Source organism: Pezoporus flaviventris, unplaced genomic scaffold (assembly GCF_033815535.1).
Source record: "Pezoporus flaviventris isolate CSIRO_AGI_PZ_B2104156 unplaced genomic scaffold, CSIRO_AGI_Pfla_v1 ptg000007l, whole genome shotgun sequence".
Classification (NCBI taxonomy): Eukaryota; Metazoa; Chordata; class Aves; order Psittaciformes; family Psittacidae; genus Pezoporus; species Pezoporus flaviventris.
Genome location: NW_026892555.1, coordinates 42,835,830 through 42,861,807, shown reverse-complemented (window position 1 = coordinate 42,861,807; position 25,978 = coordinate 42,835,830). Strand labels below are relative to the sequence as shown.

The following is a 25,978-nucleotide window of genomic DNA, read 5'->3' as shown; positions in this document are numbered from 1 at the left end:
CCCAGCATCCCTATAGGCCCCCTTCAGATACTGGAAGGCTGCTATGAGGTCTCCATGCAGCCTTCTCTTCTCCAGGCTGAACAGCCCAAACTTCCTCAGCCTGTCTTCATATGGGAGGTGCTCCAGTCCCCTGATCATCCTCGTGGCCCTTCTCTGGACTTGTTCCAACAGTTCCAAATCCTTTTTATGTTGAGGACACCAGAACTGCACACAATACTCCAAGTGAGGTCCACTGTTTTAAATTGCGGAAGCGGGTATCTTTTTGTAAAACCCAGTCTTTAGCAAAAAATTGTGAAGCTGAAACTATGAGGGCATATACTTGATTATGATGGACTGACTAGTGATTGTTTCTGGAGCACCACAGATAGAAACCTGTAATGCATTTCAAAGCTGGTTCATCTAATTTATATCAGTACAAGAACAAATTATTTTGTCTTTCAACTGTGAATGTATTTTTCCCATCTCTGGTAGTGTTATATGGGCAAAATGTTATGTACAAAAAGTTATCCAGGTGCTAATTGAAGCGGTTATTTACAAAACCTTCTAATTGGACCCTGAATTGATGTAAAATCGGAACATGCAGTAGCAGAGTTCTCACAGAACAGTGGAAGTGGGACAGCAGCCTCTGAGATCGCCGAGGCCAACCACTCTGCTCAAAGCAAGGTCACCTAGATCCAGTTGCCCAGGACCATATCCAGTCAAGTTTTGAGTATCTCCAAGGATGGAGACCCCCCCAATCCCTCTGGACAACTTGTTTCAGTATTTGATCAGAGTGAGAAAGCTTGTTCTTATGTTTCAATGAAATTTATTGTATTTCAATTTTATGCCCATTGCCTTTTGCTCTTTAATAGGGACCACTGAAAAGAGCCTGTCCTCATCTTCTTTGCACCCTCCCTTCAGATATGGATAAAATCCCCCCGAAGCTTCTCTTGTCCAGGCTGAACAGACGCAGCTCTCTCAGCTGTTCCATATATGTGAGGTGCTCCTATCCCTCAGTCATCTTCATGGCCTTTTGTTGAACTCTTTCCAGTATGCCCATGTCTCTCTTCTACTGGACCCAGCACTCCAGATGTACCTCCTCAGTGCTGAGTAGAGGGGGACAGTCACCTCCCTCAACCTGATAGCAGTGCTCTTCCAAGTGAAGCCCAGGAGGCTGTCAGCTGCCTTTGCTGCAGGGGTGCTTAGCTCATGCTTAATTTGGTGTCCACGAGGACCCCTAAGTCCCTTTCTGCCGCACTGCTTTCCAGGCTGTTGGCTGCCAGCATGTTCTGGGGCATGGGTCTGTTCCCCTCTGTGGCAGGGCTCCACACTTCTTTTTGAACATCAACAGCAAGCTTGAAAATGAATTGGTAATGGGTCATGTTTATGGTGCTGATTGCAATGTATGTCTCTTAGTGGTCAGTGAAGAGCTGGTTACCAGGTATTTTCAATGTAAAATATTTGCATAAAATGTTGTGCTTTGTCAAAATACATAAATGGGTTATATATAAATATTTTCATAGAAGATATGATATTGGACAGAATTAAAACTATGCAGATTATATAGCCCCTCTGAGCAATGCATGAGGAGTTATTCCACAATTGCAGTAATTTACTGCAAAGACACTGTGGTGCTTGATAGCAAAGTCATTAAGTCTGCCAAGATCTTTCATCTCCGTTTAGATATCTGGCTGTCTCAAGCACTTTGCACTACTCTGCCAAACAGGATCCTTTAATTCTTTTATGAAATTAAGCTTCTGTTAGAATGGGAGGCTTACCTCTGAGCTGATTCTAAAACTGATGTTTCAGAATAAATGTGCAGTAAAGCTGCTTTTTTTTTATTTCCTCCAGGAAATTTTAGATTAGAAATCCCAAGGCATCCTCTGTTGCAATTAAGTTCTATCCAGCTGTTGCTGATACAGTCTGAAATGCTCAGGTTAGCTGGTTTAAATCTGGTACTGAAATGGGGATATTGTGTTCATTTAAGAGCTGATCCTGAGCAGCGGAACAAAAGTCAATTTCTTTGATTTGTCTGGACATAATAAAGCTTAGTAACAATTTGGTTTAGAAATTCGAAAGGCTTTGTTGTTTTCAAAGAAAGGCAGAATGTAATTCAGTGTATTGGTGCTATCCAGCCCTCCCTGTCTGCAGACAGTGGTGATGTGCGCTTTCTCAGCGCACGCTGGGGGGCGGGCACCTCAGCTGCAAATAAGAGAGAATACCTAGGGATTAAATGTTTGTGCCTACTTTGTCCTTAACTTTCTCTGCAGGTTAAAAAGAGGTGTGTACTTAATGATATGGCTTTCTGTGATCAGAATCCAAACCCTCAAAGAGCTTGCTTGCTTCACAGGACTATTGAGCATGAAAGGGAGCAACAAGCCATGGCTGCACAATGTGCCTTGCCGTAGGTCTTGCACCGTGACCCCCTGGCAGAAATGGTGAGGAGCTAAAAGGGTGGGGGATACTGCCCTAGAAAAGCTGAACAGCTTCTTCTATGCTTGTGTGGAGGTGCTTGCTGCCTAGGCAAAGTCCAGTGCTGCCTTCAGGTAGAGGAAGGGTAGTTGGTATAGGCGGAGATGCACTGACCAGCCAGGGTTTCACATCTGAAGGTCCATAGCTTGCTTTTTAACATTTAATATTCAGTTGTTATCTTGAGCTGCACCTTGTAGGTGTAGAATACAATAGTAAGTGTTAATACCTTGGTTTAGTATACATATATATCGAATGATGTATAGGTAACTGTTGCAGTTGCACATTACAAGTAGTAATTAAATAACTTGAGACTAAACTAGAATGCTGTAGTCAGAGTGATTATTTTGTGTGTGTTTATCATGCATATTTTGACACCAGGTTTTTTTCTGTTCATTTGCTAATCCAAATGCAAATTACTTTCCTGGCTTTAAGAGTGTCTTAATCCTGCTGTGAAGCAACTGATTTTTAGTTAGTCAAAATCTGGACTGAACCTGGAAAGTGTTGAAGGCAGGGTGCTAAAGTTTATGAAATGGCCTAAAGAAAGATATAGCAGCAAAATATCTTGACATTTTTAATGTTTTTTCCGCAAATTAACTTTGCTGATCTAAGTATGATGTGAAAAGCAGTTTAATTTCAGGTATATACACAACATCGAATTTTCCTAATTTCCTAATAGTACAGAAAGTCCATGTACTGCATCTGAAATCTGCTAGAAGCGAGTTTGTGTGTGCAATTAGGCATGGAAACTATTGGAGTCACGAATTCCTTAAAATAAAGTGTCTTGCATTGAAGAACATGGAAAAGGAGGATGGGTATCTTGCATAGAAACGTTTGCTCATGCTAACTGAATTACCAAATTGGTTTTGTGTTCCGTTGGCATTAGATGACCCAGTTAATATAGAATTATCCTTAAAGGCAGGAGAAGATGCTTGTTACAGAGAGAGGCCTGTGACTAAATCAGGAAAGCTCAAGTGAGCTTGATTAAATAACCCATTGCTGCTCTCTTTTCCCATCACTTTTCAGCTCCTCCAAAGGATCACAGTACACAGTTCTAGGTCAGTGAGACGGTGTGAGTTCCACAGTTAGATAATATGAACAGGCCCACAAGTTGTGTCTCTCCCTCTCTTTGCCTTTCCCTGCCTCCTTGTGATTTCTTCCTAGTAATGCCTTTGTAAAGCATTGGGTTTACAATAAATTGTTTTATTAAAATGTTGTCTGATGCTGTGGATACAATGTGGAAATGACAACTTAGAATGATTTGTAGCATGCTGTAAATCAAGTAATTGTGCGGGAGGAGCAGCTGGTGAGGTGTAGGGTGGAAGGTGACTGCTGAGAAAGCTGGGGCAAATCCCTCCGGAACTGGTGACTTTCAAGCTAGAGCTCAGCTGGGAGTTGGGTGCTTGCTGGATTTGGGCTTTTTCCCACACCCTGTGTGTCCCTGGCTTCAGAGCCAATAGCATTCAATGGTGGAAGATGTCCATGGAGCCCATCAGCATGTCCGGACAATTGTACTTTGGTTTTTGTAAGAATCATAGAACGGCTTGAGTTGGAAAGGACCTTAAAGCTCATCCAGTTCCAGCCCCCCTGCCATGGGCAGGAACACCTCCCACTAGACCAGGTTGCTCCAAGCTACGTCCAATCTGGCCTTGAACAATTAGGAGATGGGGTATCCACAGCTTCTCTGGGCAACCTGTGCCAGTGCCTCACCACCTATACAGGAAATAATTTCTTCCTAGTATCTAATCTAAATCTACCTTTTTTCAGGTTAGAGCCATTGAATAAAAAGTGATAAATGTGGGTGCTGCAGAGCATGACTTGTGATTCACATGCATGCTTTATAAATCAAAATAGGTTTGAGAGGGGGCTGGGTTTCTGTTCTGTCATTTTAACCCAAGCAGTTTTTGTACCAGATGTATGTCTACTGCATCTGAAATTTATTCCTAGTTGGAGGGGATTAGGAAGAGGCAGATTGCAGTGCTCATGGGAACCTAGGCAAGGTCAAGAGCAGTGGGTTAGGCACTTGTGTACCAGGGTTGAGCACTAAATCAAAAAGACAGTGACAAGGAGAGGAAAGATGGAGAGGCGGAGCAAAGCGCCTGGAGATGTGTGTGAGGTTCATATGAAGGCACTGGATATCCTTTCACACAACTATTCCTCTGTTTGGGCATTTGTATGCCACAAGCATTGTGAAAAAGCATACCTGTAGGCATTTGTTACTTGCCACTTTTGCTAATAAAGATGTTGCTCCATATTCTAGCAGATTTGCAGTGCGAGTAATTAAAAACAAACACCAAAACCTAAGCAGATCAAAACTCATCTCTTGGTCACTATGGCAACCGTGAGTTCACCGATGGGTTTAATTTCTGCATGCTCTGTCTGAATTTCAATACCTATGTCTCAGGGATATTTTACATGTGAAAATGAGGGAAACTGAGACACTCTAGCTGGGTTTTTCAGGTCTATCTTTCTCCAGGGAAATTGAAGATAGGTATAGATATACAGTAAATACGGGGCAGGAGGAATGGTCTGTTAATGGTAGAATTTTTTTTAAAACCTGAAAGCTGCTGAGACCTATAAGGGAACTTGATATATGTTTGTTTATTTTGGTTTCAGAGTCACTTCACTCTCAGCAGCAAACTTAAACTGCTAGGAAATGTGTTTTTTCCTTTCTGTATAGCAGCATTGGGGCTTCCTCCACTGTCACCTTGAAGTGAGAGATTGAATGGCTGCCTGTAAAATGAATGCTTCTGTTTCAGTATCAGGTTAATAGGAATATATTTATCATGAAGAGAAATCTTAATTATTATTTATTGCATTTTTCAGGTGCTGCTAAATCCAGTCCAGCTTCTAAACCAGGATCAACACCTTCTCGCCCATCTTCAGCAAAAAAAGCTGCACCAAGCAGCTCAGCATCAAAATCAGATAAAGATTTGGAAACCCAAGTCATACAGCTCAGCGAACAGGTAAATTTGCTTTCGGCATAAGATTAGATGCACTCAGTGTCACAGGCAGGCACGAAATATATTGCCCTCTGTTGAATGATGCTCTCCACAATTATACGGGGACAAAAGATTGAAACAGCTCAGCTGGGAAGGTAAAAAAATAAAAGTGATTTATTGTTAAAAATAACATCTGACAGAGACGCCTGGTGTTTGCCAGGATTTTCAAAAGGTCATCTTAGGAATGACAGGTGAGTCCTGCTGAAGTTATTAGATGTAGAAATGTGTCTTTTCTTTCACTCAGATAGGAAAAGCCCCATAGCCTTTGCTCTTGTGTATTACAAATTTGAAATAAATCATCTCCATGTGTCATTGTGGAGAAAATAAGCCTGTTTATAATATCAGTGTGTCAGAGATTTACAGCTGAATCAAGACTAGTTCATTGCACTCTGCTTTGTGCAAGGAAGGCATTAAGAACATAATAGGCCTTTTTAATTTAAAAATGTGATCTGCTTTTGTCAGAATACTTAATAATATTGCAGAACACTATAACTAATAAAGCTTCAAAATTTCTTTAATATTGGAATGCAAGGGCTTAGATTTCATTTATGCTATGGAGCTTTACACCACTGTGTCATTCCTGGACATGCAACTGCGTCTGCATTGGGCATGAATAAATGCATCTGGCCCAAGACTGTGATGTTGGAATGGTATAAATGAGGCCTGATCCCTGTATTTGTCCTGGATGAGGGAAAATGGAAAGGAAAAACCTCCCATTTTAGAGTCTGAGCTGCCTGGCAGCTGCATTCAGGAAGAAGTCATTACTCTGGATCAAGTGTAATTTTCCACAATTAAGGGCGTTTCAGTTTCAGAGTTTCATTGAACCAAACAACAAAGATTTCAGTTTTTTTGAGGCATCATTTGCAAATTCTTGGTTACTGTTGCACACCGAAAGGTGGTGGATGGATAGCCACATCCCAAACACAGCATCCTGTGGATTCGGGGTGAAATTCTGAACAGCAGAGAACACAACAGGGGCCACCAGCCTTTCAAATGGGCTTTTGATTGTTGCTGTAACAAAAAAGTTTTGGAATGTTGCACAAGGAATGGATGTATGTATGTTTCATGGAAGCTTTTTTTCTTTCTAATCAATGTAAGAGTGGAGTTGAAACGTCAGTTTTGATGTACCTTAAACCATGACATTTGTACTCAGAAGTCAGAATGAGTTTGCTTCAGAAGGAAGGGTTGGTTTGGATCTGAACAACAGCAAAATATTTGATCTTTACTAAAATAGGCAGTCACTATCACATCCACTGCTAATGTATTCCTAACACATTCCATGTGTGAAAACCTTAAGCCCTATATACAAACAACCCAGAGGAAAACTGATGATTTCTCCCATCACCAAAGAGGAGAAGAAATTTTGTGGATTTGGAAAGTTGGTGTTTTAATAGCTAGTTTTTAAGAGACCTCTTCTAGCTAGAATGGTCTGGAAGGCTTTTTAATGCTGGCAGCCTTTGGGATCTCATTTCCCACTAATGGTTACTTGTGCACCCTGGGCATATAACAGGAGCCATAAAAAGTATGCTGCAAGCAGCTCTGAGCCACGTTTTTCTGACCCCCAGTCTGAACATGCTGCAAGACAAATTGCCCATTTTTAACCACTCTCCAGCAACAGGGAGATGAGGGCAACAGCCACTTCTACCCAGTTGCTGTCTTGATTTTTACCAAGTTGCTGTCTTGATTATGAATAAGAAACATTGAATGGTGCCTGTGGGCTTCAAATTCCTATATGGCTGTAACAGACTCTTTGTTCAGCCCTTTCATGAATGGCAGCTAAGGGACAGTGAAACATCTGAACTCCCATGCAATTTGTAATGGAAAAATTTAAGTAGTGGGGATGTCTGTGCTAGTGAATTGAATGCTTCCAAAGAATGTCACTGTGCACTAAAGCTTGATTACCCATAGCATTAAAATACTAAAGTGGTTCCTGCCGTGGTTTTGGTCTGTGCCAACTAACAGTTTCCCAAAGAGTTTTTCTGAGTACAGCTGAGGAGATGACAAAGACCAGGGACCTTTATGTATGGAGAGGGGATATTTACATATGGAGAAGGGACATCTATGTATGGAGAATGGTCCTAAGAACTGTTAACTGTGTGATAGCATGCAAATAGTTTCTGAAAACATCTCCAACTTGATTGCATGTCTACAGGATGTGCTTAATCTTCAGCCTGGTTCTGCAGCCCTGTGAGTTTCATACTACCAACAAGAGCAATCGGAGAAAAGACCAGTTAGTAGAGCTGCTGCCTTTGCACCAGTTAACTGGATTGCAGAAAAGTACTTCTGGTCCAGAAACAGAGCATGGGAATCAACATGTACTGTTCCTTATATAGGATCAATTTTTTTGGCATGTTCATAGAAGCAAAACGTAGGGTGTGGATATGCTATGTATCTGAAGAAAAACAAATTAATCCATCACAGACAGATATGTAACTGAAGAAAAACATATCTGCACTGGTTATAACAATATTTACTATACACTTAGCTAATTAACTGTGTGCATATATGCATAGTTTAATGATTCTGTTTCTTAAAATGAAGTGAATGTGATAGAATGAAAACAGGAGAATGCCTTCATAGTATGTAAATCAGAAGTGGAGATAGTCTGAGCAATTAGCTGCCAGTGTTTCAGCTGAAGTTCATTGTTTCCCAAACTCTAGCAAGAACAGAGTAAAAGATCTGGAAGCAGTTACGTTCTTGTTCTGCTTGGATGCAGGCATTGCTCTCAACGAATATGCTGCTGCAGATCCAGAAGACGTGTCTTAAACGTGAGGTCTTCATCTATAGGCCAAAATGTTGTAAACTCTTGTTCCATTTTGCTATTCCTACTTTCATGAAGAAATGGTTAATTTTAAGGTGACTGGTCGTTGCATCAACCATAGATTCAAACTGCTAAGGGAAGATTTGGGTGTCACACTCAGGCGACCTGTCAGAAATGGGTCAGTGCATGAATTTGATGTTCTGAGATCCTGTCCTGATAACAGGTTAGTTCTGCTGTCTGACACCTCTGAGAGTGCAATCAAAGGTCAGAAAAAGGCTTTGCCAGCTCAGCAGTTATGGAGAAGTGAACTGATAGGATTTAGTAGGCTGTCAAAGCATTGTTTGAACCCTGCTGGTATTTTCACTAGTGAAGGAAATAAATCAGCTTGCAGTAAAACAGGCAACACAGAACATTCTATTAAATGGTATCAGTTCACTGAAATGTAGTCTGATGAGATTGCATTTGTTTAGCATGTTTTATTTAGAAAATCGTTTGTATAATTGCAGGCCTCAAAATGTGGATGTTAATTTGGCTGTAATTTGGATGTGATTGGGGTCAGTCTATTTACTGTAGACAGTTTCATCTGTGATTATTTCAGTTGGTTGTTACATTGCTGTCCCCTGAATTTGCAAGCCACTTACATTATCCTGATTGTGTGTACTCTGATGGACAGTAATTTATCTATTATGCTCCCACAAAATTGTTCTTTAAATATGTGTAAATATATATGTATGTATAAAAATATATTGCAACATCTTTCATGAATGATGAGGCTTCATTAACAGCTATGTTGCCCATAAATGATCTGTGGTAGTCCTAGTGGTGAAATTGGGACTGACAGCATAGCTTAAAGACTTATGAGCAAGGCTGCAAAGAGAAAGTTACTTGGCATTTGAGAGAATCAGATCATAATGTTTGTGGTGCAGCCAGTCACAGCATCAGAGTGCCAAAACATGGGTCTGTAACAGTATAGTAAGTGGGGGGCAGAAAAGGAGAGGTGAAAAAACAGCGCAGCACTACTCACATTTGCAACTAGAGGACCTTTAGTTTCCTAACTAGACTGTTTCCGTTAGTAAGCTTTTCTGCTAGATCTATTAGGTGAGGAGAATATTGTAGGTTTCCCAACAACTACACATTAATCCAGCAAAATAATGCAAGTACTGAGCTGGAAGTTTAATTAATTGCCATCAGATGACACTTCTGGCAGCCTTGTTAGGAGACTGAACTTAGAATCATAGAATAGCTAGTAGCTGTGATCCCTGAACTGCTGCTTTGAGGTTTCAGTGAAAAAAGGCACCAAGAAAACTGACCTTTAAGGATCAAGGTTAAGATGTATCTAAGAGGTGCAATGGGGGAGCCTGGTTTACTATTTTCTATCATGTAGGGTTCAATCTAGCACTTGAGGAAAAAAGTGACTTCATTTTAAGCTGTAATATTGAATATATGTTTAAGATTGTTCAGCACGCGTAATTGTAGACCGAGTTATTTTGTCTTTAGTGCACCTCAGCTGACGCATCACGTCTTGGTTCATCTGCAGGTACATTCATTAAAACTTGCACTTGAAGGAGTGGAGAAGGAAAGGGATTTCTACTTTGGCAAATTAAGGGAGATTGAACTTCTCTGCCAAGAACACGGGGGAGAGAATAATGACCTTGTGAATCGGCTAATGGAAGTCCTTTATGCTTCAGAAGAACATGTAAGTTCAAGCTTAATGCATTTTATTTAGACAAATTTCATGATTTATTGTCACAGTATTGAGTCATGTCCTATACTTTGGTGAGCAGAACTGTAGCAGCTGGATTTCCATACCCCATCCCCTGTAAAGGAAGTTGGCATTTGAAGCAACTGACTTTTCTACTTGGAGAAGGGATTCAGGAGGCTGGTTGCTTTTTGCTGCTTTCAGTGTAGATTTTGTATTCTAGGTTTGCTGAAGCTGATCTGAAAGAGGAGGGAGTGTGTCACAACTTTAAATTGGTTTCATATGGTTCTGAGCCTTAATTTTGTGGTTTTGTCTTCTGCCTTTCTGCATAAAGTCTTTTACTCATGTTCTTCAACATGTTGAAAATCACAGAAATTCTGACAGAGGTGCTGTTCAGTGTCTGCAGCTGTGAACCTTCTGTAGCCCATGTGGCGGTGTTGTAATACGTACGATACAGACTGCCAAATACGTAATTATATCTGCAGAGATAATGCTCTTTAGTATTTCTTCTATCCTGTTGCTATAAGCAAAATTCTTCCTTGTGCAAGCCCGATAATCCTCTATTATCGAAACTTCAGAAATGTATTGTCTGCAAGAGTAAACAACAATCTCATTGCATCTTAGACTTAGTGCTGTAGACACTGAACAAGAAGCTGCAAAGGGTGCTGGTTAAATTCTTCAGATACATGCAGGGATAATGATTCAGTGGAGTTTTAGCTGAACTGCTCCCATTCATGTGAACTAAATCCCTCTATGCATTGTACTGACGATTGACCCTTCGGTGTCTAGTGAATGATGGCTTTGGCTCCAGAGTGTTTGAGCATCAACTTAATCTCTTGACAGCACTGTGGTATTGTAGGCTGTCTTACATCTGTTCCCAGAAAGCTGTTGCAGCAGTGGTCATCAGACTTCAGATTTTGCATCAAAAGTAGTGCTGCAGGAACCACTAACTCACATGCTTTTCTAAAAGACTAGTACAGCATAAATGAAAGTGAGGTGCAAGAGGGACACAAGCTTGCCACTGACAGGGGCACTGGCATCTGAGCCACTGCTCAGATGGGAAGTGACAGGGGAAAGAGGTCAACAGTGTGGGGTGAGTGTTAAAGAGGAAAAGGAGGAGGAAACCATTATTTTCACAGGAATAAACAATAAGACAAATTTGCCAAGCACGTGATAACAGGCTAAAAGAGTTACATACATATAGTGGTCAGAGAAAATGTCTTCTGGATTCAAGAACAGTGATTTATTTATAAAGCAAAGCCAGAAAAATCCCTCTTCTCCCCATACCCCTACCACATCTGTCTGTCTGGCTTAAATAGCAAGTGATTCCGTGCCAAGGAATGCATTTGTTGCTTTTCTTCCTGCAGTTTTCCTTACTGGCAGAACACATTACAAAATGTTCTACTTCTGTCCACATCCCAGTGTTTTATCTGCTTCCTCCCTCCAAGCCTTTCTCTGTTGTTAGCATCATCCTTGCCTGCACATGAACTACATATAACAACTGTGCCTTTATCTGAAGCATGTTTGCATTTGGAGGCCAGGTACATTACTCCATCAGGAGAGCACTGCTCCCTCAGAGAATAATACAGAGGCCATTCCCAGCTCAGTTTTTTTGTTACCTTTTAGTGGGAGACTTGATCTCCTCATCTTGTGGGGTGCATTTCCTCCTCAGCTTAGCAGATAGACCATAATTTGCTGAGGAAAGACCCCAGTGCCTTAGTGTTAAATCAAAGACACTGGTTCCCTTGGTGATGCAGATCCTGCCTACCTTTTGTTCTTGGACTTTGCTACCTCAATGTCCTGTTTTGCCCTTCAGTTCTGTTTTTCCACCTTTCTGTAATGACTTGTTCCTGAGTTAAATTCTATATCTTGCAGCATTTTGCAGGTTAATCCATCAGTAGCAGCAGTTTGGCTTTCCCAGTCTGCAGATTGGACATAGCCCCAATTCCTAACCACAGACAACTTCAGCATTCCCAGTTTCTTGCTAGTGAGTTCATTGTAAATCTGGCTTAGATTTTTCTTTTTATCTGTTTTAAAGTCTCTCAAGTATATGGAGGCAAAGTGGAAAAAAGATTACATTAGTTCTCAGGATTTGTGACATTTATAAATGATACTGTGGCCATGAGGCTTTTCTTCAGGAAGGGAATGCACCAGAATGCAGCTCTCGCATACTGCACAAGTGATCCCTGACCAAGGCCTTGTGCTTGAAGATTGTGACTAGCTTTGTTTTCAGTTTATACTTCAGATAACTGCCTGATGGCAGTCTTGAACTCTTCCTTCCTAGCATCTACTGTATTTGACATGGCACAGAGGTCATGTCCTATCTTTCATACCAACTTGTTATTTGGAAGGGACAATTTATACTTAGTTTTCAGTTAAGCTTAATTTAATCCTCCTAAAAGAAAAAGAGTATGAAAAAGATGTCTGGACAGCACTTGAAGTAGTCACACCTCCTAGTAACTCATAGGTACCCCATGAGCATTGTAGGCTGTCAGGTGAATTCTGCATAGAATTATTCAGAATGCAGGTACAGAGTTTAGGCCCTATAAAAAGCTTTCTGCAGAGGTTTGAGAATTATAGTATTGAGCATTGAAGAGATTTTTATCATGTTCATGTTGTGGGATGGGCTATTTTTTTTTGCAGAATTCCAAGTCATAGTGTAGTTTCAACTATGTCACTTCATAACCTTCTGCTTTGTTTAATTCAGTATATGCTGAATTAAGACTGATCTAATTTTTTTTTTTTTTTTTTGGTGGGGGGAGAGTGTCTTGGTTTTGATGAGGTTTTGAGTCATACAGCACAAATATCAGTCTATTTGGGTTCCTTGTCTTTAGAGGCTCCCTTTACCCTGTTGTGGTTATGTTTTAAACCTCATCGTTATGTCTCTGGTTATGTAAGAGGGATGTTGTTACCTGCTAGGGCCATTTAACATTTGGCTGATCAGTCTGCAATACTTCATAATTTTTAATTGCAAATTGCTTGTTTGTAATCCTACCTCATCAAAAACATCGAAGTTGACAGAGAACAGTGTTAAAAAAATGATGCATTTGGGTGGTGGGGAGATGTTGGCCCTTACCACTCATGCTGTGACTGCTATAGACAGCACTGGGACCTCAGATAGTAAGTAAAGCATTTGGTGATATGATCTTACAGTAGGAGAGCTTCAAACTGATGAACCAGAAGAGGCTACGTGTCTAGTTATGAAACCCAGAGCCATGTAGGTCTTGCATAAAGCAGAAATGAATGGGAAGCTTTTGATTTCCTATATAGGCTATCCTGGCTGAGTTCAGGCAGGAGTTAGATCAAAGGTCAGCAATCCACCCATCAGTTGCTTTGAAGCAATTGTTCAAAATGCAGTTGGTTTTGTATCTTTCTGCTCTAGCAGCTACTACATCTGCTGCTGCTGCTTTTGGAAAAGGCACCCCCACCACCAGCAGCTGGTTTTTGTTAAGTCTAGCTCTTCCAGTTAGAGGCACACCTGAATACCTTGAGGCAGATGGATTGAATGGTCAAAAGAGAGCACATCTCGTTGTGGGAGACTGAGATGGCCATGGTTGTGTGATCCAGGCCAGAAATAAATGTTCTAAATAGATCTTCCACTGCTTTCCTTATTAGGGGATGCTATTCAGGGAGATTCCATAGTCCCAAGGTAATTGAACGTAGTGACTCTTGTCTTTCCCATTTCATATATTTATACAAGCTGTACATACTGAAAAGCACATGTCTGAGCCTCAGAACAACCTCTGAGGTAGTCCCATTAAGATTTACCATTTCCATCAAAGGTAAGCCTGGCTAAAGAGGAGCCATCACTCTTCAGAGCTGCAGAGTAGGTTCCCAAACCACTCCCATAATAGGCTTTTCCTATTATACGCATGAAAACATAGCATATACATGACCTGTAAAGTCTGCATGAGTGGGCTTTCTAATAGGTTTATCTCAGACTCTGCACACAGAGCTTATGGAACAACTGCTTTTCAGAGCTGGTCACCTCACCACATAAGGAGGGACAGGAGACACAGGGACATAGTTTGCTGTGGCTAAACAAGCTTCAGTTTTCTCACCCCATAAGGCTGTGATGACATCTCACAGATGTCAGCTTCTCTCTGTAAAGTTCCTGTGCCCTTGCATCCCGTCACAGAAGTGATTTTTAGGTACTATGCAAAAAGCGGTTTTGACATGATGTGTGTACCGTGAATACTAAGGACATCATTCCCCCAAGAAGATGTAAGGTGCTAAACTGCAGCTGTGCTGATTGACATGCATGGCTTCTACCTGAAAATAGCACCTGAGTGACAGAAACCTTGCTTTCAATTGAAATTTGGCTGCTTTTGTGCAGTAAACAGTGGAGTACTTCCATTGTATCAGCAAATGTTAGGAACCTTCTTCTGCTCTTGCCCTTTAGAAAGGTTTTCTTCCAGAAGGGAATTTTTTTTACTGCGTAAGCTGCTCTGAACTATTCTGAGAAAATGCAGATTATGGCCTCCCTTTTCCTTTAACTTTTGCCTCAGATTTGAAACTTGGCAGCATGCATTTTTGAAGTTTGCTGTTCAAGTTGCTTGCTCCTAAAGAAAATTGCTGGGTGCCAGGCAAGTTCCACAGAGGTAACACATCAGGGGTGCTGCAGCTTGAATGGCAGCTCAATGTCTTGGAAAAGTTTTCCTTTGGAGCTGTCTACTAACACAAGGCGGAGTACATGTGGGGGATATTTTCAGTGCACAGTGCGCTGAAAAGATGGAAGCCACTTGAGAAAAGAAAGCTGTAAATGGAGCTGTGCTTGATGGGAATCCAGAAGTCAGCCAGACATCTTGAGCTCTGATAACATACAGGTCAAGTCAAGATACCAGGTCTATTGTCTCTAATTTAGAAGTTGTTTGAAATGGGTATCAGTGAGGATCCAGTCTTCCCTTCAGTCAAGGATTCTTCTCCTAATGCAACTGTATATCCAGAGACACAGCTCTGGAAAATACTGTGCGTAACATTTGCACAAGGGACATGTTTATTACTGATTAGTGCTTTCAGCAGTAGCTCTATAAATCACTGAATACTGACTATTCCCCCCCCCCCCCCCCCGAAAATGTGTTTGCAACTTGTTGGTCACATTTTCTGGAAATAGCTAAAACCCACTGTTTTGATAACCTTTGAAATCCAGTCTGTATTAGCATGGGTATATTATTTTGGGAAAGTAGTATGTCCTACCTCAAAAAGGAGGCTGAGTTTAATTTTTAAAGCAGGCAATAGCAAAAGTGCCTTTTCCATTTAGTGATACAAACCTAGATCAAAGACTGTATGAGAACTACAGCAGACAGGTCCAGAAATCCTTGGACAAACTGAAAATGGGAGGACACCAGGATGCTATGATACAGCATCTCACTGTCTAGGTATGCAAAACGTTCACTTACCAGAACAGTTAATCCACAGTGATGTTGAAAACTGACACTTTTTCTGGGGAAATATCAGTACTGCATGTGCATTGATTAAAAGCAAAGTGAATACATGTTATGGTAATATTACAAGATGCTGCTTTTCTCAGGTAACAGCTCATTTTGTACTTAACTGCACGAAGATTTGAAGTTAAGCTTTAGGCTATGATGGTGAGCACTGCGGGGCAAGATTACAGGAGGGATGCTTTCTGTTGAAGAGTGTTTTGGGGCCTTTTTTCTCCCTGCAGGAGAGCCACACAGAAGAGCATGAAGGTGAAGAGCAAGTCCATGAACAGCCCCAGCAGCAGGAGGAGTACTGACTCACCCAGCGGCTCTGACAATTTTCGTTTTGTGTGAGAACTTTCTTCTGGAGAATGGAACATCTGCGGCCTCAAACTTGAAATCAGTTCACTCCCAGTCTGCCATTAACATTTATGTACCATAGTGAGTGCCAGCCAGCCACTGCATTCTGTACCCATACTTTGCCAAGATGCATTTGCAGACGTCTTCTTTCAGTGTATCTTCCCAAGAGGTTGTAGGGCTACATCACCTACTGTACATCACTGCAACTTCACCACTTGGCTGCTTGAGATTTGTTCTGCTCTTTAAAAAAGTATATATATTTATTTTTTCTTTTTTTTTTTTTGTCTTAAGTATGATACACTTGTAACTTGTTCTAACATATTTATATTGGCATTTTGTGTGGCAAGAAGTACCGTACCACTAGCTGTGTCTCTCACTTTGTGGTGCTTTCGCGTTTTCTAGTACGTCTGCCTTGGGGCATAAATTCGGTCAAACAATTGGAATAAAGGGATACAGAGGAAGTCATAATCAAGCCATAACAATGAGATGTGTTGTGGAGGAGAATGCTCGTGTTGCTCACGTTTATTCCTTTCCTGCCTTCACGAAATGCAAGGCAGAGCATCTGTTTCACTAGCAGAGATTTAAACCCCTGTGTTAGAAAGCTTGTTAGAAAGCTGCATGATATGTTTTTTGGCTTATTTCTGGAGGAACAGACATCCACTTGAGTTTTTTGAAAACCCTCCTAGTTTCCTGACTAGTCAGTAGATGCTTCCCAGCTTTTCTTCCTTCCTGAGAAATCCAGTCCCAGCCTCCAGCTGCAGCTCTGCCTCTGCATAGCTCAATGCTGATGGAGGTGAGAAATCTCCTTGACACAAGTATAGCTGCAGGACATGATCTCTGCTGTCATACTTGGCTTCCCAGCCCTTGGAAGAGGACAAAGTAGGCCAGCCGTTTCTTCTTGCTGTCCTTCCCGCTCTGCTGCCCTGGCCATACGAGTTGGAAGACAGAAATTTCCTGCTGGTGTAAAGCATGGGGAAAGACCAGCAACAGCACTGGCCTTGAGCCCTCTGAACTCTCTGTGAGTGAGTAGTGGACACTTCATGGGTGTTGAGGCTGCTTACGAAGCACAGAGGGGCAGTTGAGGGCTCCTACTGGAGACAGAGTATACATCAGAGGGGGCCCAGCTCACCAAGGGACACAGAGTCAGTTCTTTGCTTGGCTAACCCTCCTCCAGTGAGGCCTGTGCAGGGCAGAACCATGTCTGCCGTGGAGATGTCTGCAGTCAGAGAGTTCCCTTCCAGTGCTGTCCCATTGCCCTGTTCTAAATGATGGTATTTTATAAACAGAGGTATCTTGAAGTATGCAAAGCATTCCGTATTTTTCTTGTAAAACTGTGCATTGTAGTCTCTCTGAATATTTAATGCTTGGTATTCTTGGTCTTTCACTTGATTTTCCTAGCTCTGGATTGTTACACTGAGTTAGCAGGCACATGGAAGTCCCATCCCAATCAGCAGTCACTGGAAAACTCCAAAGCGTAATGAACAGCTAAATCATGTTAGACCTTCATAGGCTCCTAATGCGTAAGTTTCCAGCTTTACGCTTCCACGGAGAGGTTTTCAATTAATCAACCCCCTGGTGCACACAGACACATGCTCATGCAGTTTTCTGTTCCTAATCGATCTTCTGCAGCTAAGTGGCTCTTGGCTAAATGTGAGAACCCTGCTGTTGTGTGTCGCACCACAGACAACGTATAAAATACTGCTAAGCACTAGAACAGGTATTTCCAGATCCTTGATCCTCCCCCTGCTCAGCAGAAGAGTTTCTGGACCCCGCAGGCTGAAGGTTTCCCAGCCTTGTCTCCAGCGCTGGCCTCGTGTCCTACCCAGCGATGAAGTGGAAGTACTGCAACCTGCTGGCCAGCGCTTTCCTTTCCTTTCTTGATTGGTTACAAGCAAGGTCTGGTTTCTAAAAAAATGTGTATATTCCAAAATAAGTATTTCCAAGAATCACCACAAATGGGGGAATTGTCATTTTTGTTGTATTTGTGTTTATTAGAACATATGTACTTATTACAATTGTCATTGTAATAAACGGTAGTTCTTCATAATACTGTTGAAGAGCAGTTACTAATTTTTTTTTTTTCCAGACTCCTTTAACCTGTGTGGGATTTCTGATGGGGCAAGGAGTTTGGGATCAGTCTATAAGCTTAATTCCATCAGCACCAGTCTCCTCTTACTGCAGTTCACCCTTCTGCTAATACTTGAGCAGATGCATGGAGAGCACTTGAAGATAAAATGTATTTCTAAAGGTGCGAATGGTTGGGGTTGCTGAGCTCCCTGGAGGGCTCATGGCCAGGCTGTTGTGCACCTCTCCTTTTCTCTCTTTGGAGCACATATTAAACAATAGTAAGAGTCCTAAAAAGCTGAACTTCATCTGCTGAAAATTCCTTATATCCTGTTTCTGGTCCAAAGAGCATCACCCTCTCACTGCTTGTATCAAGGCGGGGGGAGTGACTGATATAGGGAGCCAGGGCGGTAAGATACCTTGTGGGCACTAGAAAACTGGGCTGTGCTGAGTGGCGAGCGATGCTCTGAAAGGAGAAAGAGTTGTCCTTCTCCTCCCACCCCCTGTGAGTAACCCATTCTTCTGTTACGGTTTTAATATGCATTTGTAATTACATTTACTAAATAGCACACCATAAAGCTTTGGTTATATATTAAATGTAAACCGAAAGGAATGTAAACATATGTATTAATTATAAATAGATAAGTAATGGCATAATAGATACAAAAAAGTCTTATTTGGATGTATCAGTCGTTTTACATTATCCACAGATTGTCGCATGGTAGAGTAGATTTTTGTCTGAATATGTGAATAACTTGCGTTTATCTTTTTACATATTTAATAAAAAAATATATGTTAAAATCTGTCTAGCTCTAGAGACTATTCACAACATTCTAAAATAATACTTTTCTGCTTTAAATACGTATTCTTTTCTTCATTAGTGACTGCATATGGGACCAGGAAGAAAAAGGCAGCTGCTTTGAAAAGAGATTCACTTATTCAATGTGTGTAGGTAGTATTTGCTTCCCCAAGAGCTCAGCAAATGTACCCCCTTCTGCAAATCAAAAATGAGAATGTATGTGCATGTAAACAGAGCATTCTTCTTTATGGTAAATGCCTTCTGATTTGAGTACTAAATCTCTTGTCTCAGTTTTGATACCGCAAAAGCAAAACTTGCAGCAGCCAGGAGGGTGGAGAGAACTGTAAGAAGGACACTTAAGATCCCAATGGACTTTTCATGCAATGGCCAACCATTCAGGGATGACTGTTCCATGCAGTGCATAAGTCACTTTCATTGTAGATTAAAAGATGGGGTTTCGGAAGAAAAGGGAGAAACTTAATTGTAGTTCTTACAGCTCTTTTGCAGCATGAAGCAATATTGCTGCAAGCAATTGCTGCTAAATTTCCAGGGCTTTGAGCCTTGGGTCGGGACCTCTTTCTGTCATTGAAGCTACCTGGTTGTGCTCTATACTAAAAGATCAGCCTAGGCCCCTCTGCTGCCTTCAGCTATCCCTGGGGCTGGGACTGAACACTGCCCACCACCACTTAGGGAAGGTTTCTGATGGAGAGGGTGAAGGATGAAGCCAGGACCAGAAGAGCCCATTTCCAACCCAGGCACTAAAATATGGGAGAGCAGCCCTAGTTTGGTTGCTTTGTACATGGCAAGGGGGGAAGCATGTCTTCGGGCTAGCGCTAATCCCCAGCATAAAAAAGTTACTTACTTTCCAGTTATTTACTTTCAAACAGTTGAAAACTTTCTGACATAATGTTGTGACTGTTAGGTCATGTACATACCATTATCTGACTTTGCAGAATAAATCTGTGACCATGCTGCCCTATGAACAAAGCATTTTTATTCCCATTCATTGAACCAGTTACCATCTCAGATGGCTAGCAATTCAATATATACACTGTGCAATACATGCTCTCTTTTTATACTTGTCTTCATAGAGATCGTAGTGACAAGTTGTTTCAAAAAGGGAAAGTTATTTATTTGCCACATCTTCATACAGAATGTGAGAAAGCTGGCTGGAGCTTAATTTCCTTTGAAAGTGACACTGTATTTCTCTTTAGAAAGATACAAGTGCAGGCAAGTTGTGGCAGTTCAAGTTCTAGCATTTCATTTAATGAAATATATTCAAAATACTCCATTACAGTGCATCAGATTGTGCAGCTTCTGGAAACCTTATTTCCAACTGTTTCCTAAATAAGTGCAAGACAGAGGGAAAAGGGAGTGCCTCCAGTATAACCACATTCAATCCAGAGGTATTTTTGTTTATTGTATTCTAATTCTTTTCTAGTCAGGACTTCCTCCGGATACTTTTGATGGATGGGTTAAATACAAACTGCTGGAATAGGTGAGACTTTTGGGGCATCATAGGTGGTATCGGATGTAGTATTTGACTTCATCAAACGGATTGCTGGGTATATGTCTCTATTAAACTTGTTCCCCTTCAAACACAGTCAGAACTGCCTATAATTAACAGTTTAATTAACTGCCTATTAAATAAACAGCTGTCAAGCTTTTTCTAAGAAAAAGAGTCCTTGGGCAGATAGGGAGCACCAATGTGGGAACCCCACGCTCCCTGAGCATCAGATGTGGTCACCCGACAGTGAGGAGGAAGGCTGGAAGACCCCGCTCTTTGTTCCAGCCCTGGAGCTGGACCCACAGGGGTGCTAGAGGGTGCAGGAGCCTCCTCTCCCTGCAGGGCTCTCTGCAAAATCTCCAAATCAGCTTTAACAGGATGGCCTATGTCCTCTGATTAACTCAAGCTTTAAGCTGCTTGAACTGTGACTGCAGTATGTGGCTGTAGTAGGGGATGGGACCCTCAGCATGCCTGTTTACTAGGTGGAACATGTGTGTTTTCAAGCCATAAAAACCGTTGTAAGTTGGTTTGAATTTTCTGCTTTGTGAAGAGGGGAAGCTGATGTGCAGGCCTGTCCCCTGGTCCCTGTCGTAAGGGCTGCCATGGGAAATCAGCCCAACTGACGGTGTGGTAGATCAACTGCTCTAACAGGCAGTAGGAACTTAAACTGAAGCTGTTCAATTTAAAATTGAACAAAGCTATGAAATTGTACAAAGATGTACAAAGTCAGTGCTCAGCTGAAAATATTAATAAGAGCCACTGATGTAAGGGTATATTAATTGGGGAAAAATGATAAGGTGAGTGATAAAGCCAGAGAAATGGTCTAAGAACTGAAAAAGTTGAACTTCAGGCTCAGCAGCTCAACAACTACGCTTCTGCCCAGCTTCTGGCAAGCGAGATAGGTAACTAGTTAATAAACATGCCAGTCCATCAATCACGTCCCTCTGTGCAAGAAATGTAATCTAATGCTTACCTTGGGGAAAGTGGGCAGATTGTTTCATTAGTGCTTCAAGGCCACAGAATCCCTCTGGCTAGAGCAGCGTATGAAAAGAGATGAAACTTAAATTCTTCCTCCTTCCTCCAAGGCACACAGAAAACCTACATATATTATAAATGAAGCGAGTGGTTTGCATCTGCACGTAAACATGTAATGTTTAAAAAAAGCCTTTCTTGCCTTTTTTTTCCCCATTATCTAAAACCACGAGAATTTGTTTCAAACACAAAGGCAAATAATGATTTGCTTTGTATTTTGCATTCATAGATGATGTTGACTAATTAATTTTGCAGTGAAGTATGAGAATCTTCTAAAGTTTTTTGGCCAAATTTATTCTCAGCTGGTTACCTTTGTAGGGTTATATTGCTTGGAGCTACTGAAATGCCAACAATGTGCTTTTTACTGCCCAGAAAACAAGCATGAAGGCCAGGTGCTGCTGTAAGGAGCCTGCACTTCTGACAGATACAGGTCAGCTGAGATTCATCTTAATGCTGGGGAAGAAAAATCCCATAGGTTTTAAAAACACTTTACTGCACCCATAGCTTTCTGATCTCGTTCTCTTTTCTTCACACATTCATCTGAGGTGAGGGAAAGCCTGAATGTGTGTAAGCCCTTCAGGAGGTTGTATGGAGTAAATGAGTTGTGAGAAAATAAATATGGAAAATGAAGCAGGCGCAGATGTCTGAGTGGGAAGGACATCCAGGGAGGATTTGCATTGGCAGGGTCCCACTGGTGACTACGCTGGGAAAAAACAGTGCTGGTTATAAACCATCGAGGATCTCATGGAACCTGACATGGATTTATCCAGGACTTTGGACACAGTGGCAAGGAAGAGGAAGACAAAAGCTTCAGAGAGGGCAGTAACATAACATTGCTGAAGAGAATATTAGAGCAGAAGAACTTGGTAAACACTTCTCTGCTGGACAGGAACCTTCCTCTGAGATGAAGCATCTTGCTGCATAGCTCATTGTCGCAGTGGTTCAGATACCCGGATGTATCTATTCTTTGGTTATTTTAATCAGATTAATTCCAACTATGTATCACATCAGAAGAGTTGCAAATCTCCATGTCAAGTATTACAGTCTGATCGTAGTGCAGGTGTTCACTCCTGGACACGTTTCTTCAGGGAAAAGATGTAAATATTCAAGTGCTCACTCAGCTGCCTGCCCTAAAGAAGAATTGCAGAGATTAGCAACCAGTTTTGATATGCTTCACAATTCAACATCTCTCTTCTGGTCAGAAAGAGGAGAACCTGACCACATTCCTTGGATACCTGGAGACCTTCAAGTACATAGGGACCTACAAGGAGCTGTGGTCTTTACATTTCTCTTGCAGCACACTGATGGGAAGCGAAGTCAAGTCGCTATGGACCAGATTCACAGATGACATAAACTGTGATGGAGCTAGGCCACCTCAGTCAATAGCAAATTTTGATGAGGTGTATCCATTCTGACCTCCACCAACTGGTCTGTATTGATGCTGAGGTAAAATCTACAATGATGCTGATGTCTGCTAACAAAAGTCTTCTTTCAAAGAAAAATCCTTATATCCCAGGGGTGTATCTCAAATAAAAAAATGCTGACAAACTTCCTGTGAAATGAGACCTTTCCCATGCAACGTGGTTCATCTAAAAGCAACCCCTCCATTAAGACACTTTCCTAAGGATAGTTTGACAATACTCTTCAAAAAAGAGGGCATTATCTGAGGGAAACAGTTTCAGCAGTAATTCAGATGACAATAAATGACAAAACTGATACCTAGCAGGCACAAAAATGCATTGCTAAAACCGAATGTCTCATTCATGTCTCCAGGCTGAAAGATGCTAACAGAGGGCCAATAAAAGATTAGAAATTGGGACAACTATTTTGCTTGCAGAGTCAAAGCAAAGTTAACCTGATTTTATGAATTCTATTCCTGGCACTTTGCATCTTACCTTCCTATTTTTTTTCTGTCAAATAACCTCAGGAAGAAGAAAGAGAAAAAAGAGATGGGATCATTCATGCCACATGAGTCAACCACTGCTTAAAAAACAGCCCATAAATATTCTGATTGTGATGGCTTTAAAGCCAAAACCAGTCAGCTACACTGAATAATGTAAGTCACTGAAGTTTCTGCATGTGTGAGAAGGCGCTGCCTGCAATAAAGTGACTTTTAAACCTTAGACTAAACAAAACATGTTAAAAACAACCCAACCGTAACAGCATCCAGACTCCCACATCACTGCACCAGCTAGATAGAAACCATTCCCAGACCCCATCTTCCTCCCCACCTCAGTGCAGTTCTCCCATAGCCACTCACCACACAGACCCCATAGTGCACATGGGCAGCCGTGACCAGCACAGTGAACACAGCGAGCACGGCTTCTTCCATCCAGCCCAGCAGCCCGGAGATGGCTGCATAGACCACCAGTGCCAGCGGGAAAAGGAACCAGTGGAAAAGCTCCGGCTGGGTGCTGCTCATCTGGCAGATGATCACCTTGCACTGTCGGAACAAAGAGCCAGGTGAGAAGAACTGGGTTAGTCCAGGGTCTGGGTAAAACCACATCTGTTTTCTCTGCGTGTTGCTTCTGATACGAGGAAAACAAAGCTAGAGTTCAAAATGGGGCTTGTTTCTGGTGAGAAGACTACTATAGATATACCTCTGTGCCTGTCTGTGAGTCAGCATCGAATCACAGATTGTTTTGGGTTGGAAGGGACCTTAAAGATCATCCAGTTCCAACCTCCTGCTATGGGCACCTCACCCATAGGTGCTCGGAGCCCCACCCAACCTGGCCTTGAACACTGCCAGGGATGGGGCAGCCACAGCTTCTCTGGGCAGCCTGTTCCCGGGCCTCACCACCACCACCACAAGGAAGAACTTCTTCCTAATATCTTATCTAAATCTATCCTCTTTCAGTTTAAATCTGTTCTCCCTTGTCCTGTCACTACATGCCTTTTAAGAAGTTCCTCTCTAGCTTTCTTGTCTGCCCTCTTTAGGTAGTGGAAGGCTGCTCTAAAGCATCCCCCCAGAGTCTTAAAGGACTTCATTACAAATAATTTAACATACACACTTCTTTCCTGGAGACAGTGTTTTGACACGCTTCATTTTATAAGCTGAAACACATATTTACAAAAAGGGAATTTGTTTGCTACCTTGTGCTTCCACACGGGCTCATGAAGTTGTGATCCCAAATCAAATGTGCCGCCACTTAATCACTGTGAGAGTGTATTGGTATTTCAGTGAGATGGTGTGACAGAAATACATTCTGATTCATTGTATAGAAGGGAGGGAAGGTAATATATGCCACTTTTAAATCCTGGTTTTCTTTTCTAGCACTTCTCTATGTATTAAACCACCATTTCCTTGGCTCAAACGTGGCAGTGGACTCCCTGGAGGTAGAGCTGGGGGCCCAAAGTAAAAGATCCCATTCAGAAAAGCAGAAAAAAAATGAATACAATATATGGTGCATGGTTTAACCGAAAGGAATTAGCTTAATTTTACTGAATTCTTGAAACGTAATGAGATTAACTCAGCCAAAGTTCACATTTTAAAAACCATTTAAGCACATGTGGGTGTTTTACCTGGTTTAGACTCCTTAAGAAATGTGTCTCATGTTTCTCATCTCCTTTACCAAAAAACCAAAAATGTATTTAGACAGGTGAAATATTTTATCAATTTAAGTTTCACTTAGAGTTTAAATGTGGTTAAAAATAGATTTTATGCTTTCTCAAAGCTATAGAAGAGTGAAAAATTCATTCCTGTGCAGTGCCTGAAACCCTGTGACAGCAGCAGGAGGAGTCTGACCATAGGCAAAAAAATACTGGCTTTACTGTCTGTGCTGTGGAAGCTGAAGAATGCAAAGATAAGCCATAAAAACATGATTACCTTTCAGTAATGCAAGAAGTGAGCATTGGTACCTGGTGTCAATAGCTCTTCTTACAAAGCATTATCAGTATTTTGATTTTTTTTTTTAATAATACTGGTTTTATGAGTGCTTTGGGAATCATTGCAGGGGGAGTCAGAAATTGAGAAAGCAATCTGTACACTAGAATTTTTCTGGCTGAATAATTGCACCCACCCAGAGGCTGGATTTCATATTTTTTTAACCATTATTACACCATGTTGTCGTGGTTTAAGCCTTGTCGGCATGTCAGCCACACAGTTTCTACTACCCCCACCCACACCCCTTGCCCTCCCCCTGCTCCTGGAGGGATGGGGAGGACAATCAAAAGAATTCAACTCCCATGGGTTGAGATAAGAACAGTTTAGTAACTAAGGTATAACACAAATCACTACTGCTACCACCAATAATAATGATAAGGGAAATAACAAGGGAAGAGAATACAACACCTCAGCACCCACTGACTGATAACTCGCTCCCCCCAGCCTGACTGAGCACCCACCAATACCTCATCCAACCCCGCAGTGCCCTAGCCATTCCAGGAAACCCTCAGTTACACCCTGGGCATGACGTGCTGTGGTATGGAATACCTCTTTGGTCAGTTTGGGTCAGGTGTCCTGTCTCTGCTTCCTCCCAGCCTCCCCTCCTCCCTGGCAGAGCATGAGGCTCACAAAGTCCTCGGCCAGTCTAAACATTTGAGCAGTAACTAAAAACATCGGTGCTATCAGCACCATTCCCAGGCCGAAAGTCAAAACCACAACACTGCACCAGCTACTAAGAAGGAGGAAGAAATGACTGCTACTACTGAACCCAGGACACATGTGAAGTACAATACTCAATTCAATTGCTTATTAGTATTTGGAGCAGTTCACCTTCAGTGTATCACAGGACTGCAAAATGGGACTATACTCCGTGCTCCTCCCTCAATTCCTTATTCCCCCTGGTCCTGAAGCACTGACTGACACTACAAATGAGGCAAAAACAGTATTAGGAGATGAAAGCACAGGAGTCTGGAGAGGCAGACTGGAAAGAAGAGGTAAG

The 25,978-nt window shown here is 41.8% G+C and overlaps 2 protein-coding genes across 5 annotated transcripts in view; one reads left to right on the top strand and one right to left on the bottom strand.

The window, feature by feature from the left end:
- MAPRE2 (microtubule associated protein RP/EB family member 2) overlaps window positions 1-17,740 on the top strand; it is a 102,986-nt gene extending 85,246 nt beyond the window's left edge. For all 4 annotated transcript variants that reach the window (XM_061448560.1, XM_061448558.1, XM_061448561.1 and 1 more), the window contains 3 exons: window positions 5,275-5,414; window positions 9,749-9,907; window positions 15,579-17,740. In XM_061448560.1, the coding sequence (XP_061304544.1) occupies window positions 5,275-5,414; window positions 9,749-9,907; window positions 15,579-15,650 (371 nt within the window). In that variant the 3' untranslated portion in view covers window positions 15,651-17,740. The remainder of the gene's footprint in view (window positions 1-5,274; window positions 5,415-9,748; window positions 9,908-15,578) is intronic.
- Window positions 17,741-21,953: 4,213 nt separating this feature from the next.
- Window positions 21,954-25,978, bottom strand: part of LOC133266871 (ethanolaminephosphotransferase 1-like) — a 51,283-nt gene continuing 47,258 nt past the window's right edge. The window contains exons 9-10 of the mRNA XM_061448557.1: window positions 23,356-23,538; window positions 21,954-22,225 (exon numbers count right to left, since the gene is read on the bottom strand). Of these exons, the coding sequence (XP_061304541.1) occupies window positions 22,160-22,225; window positions 23,356-23,538 (249 nt within the window). The 3' untranslated portion in view covers window positions 21,954-22,159. The remainder of the gene's footprint in view (window positions 22,226-23,355; window positions 23,539-25,978) is intronic.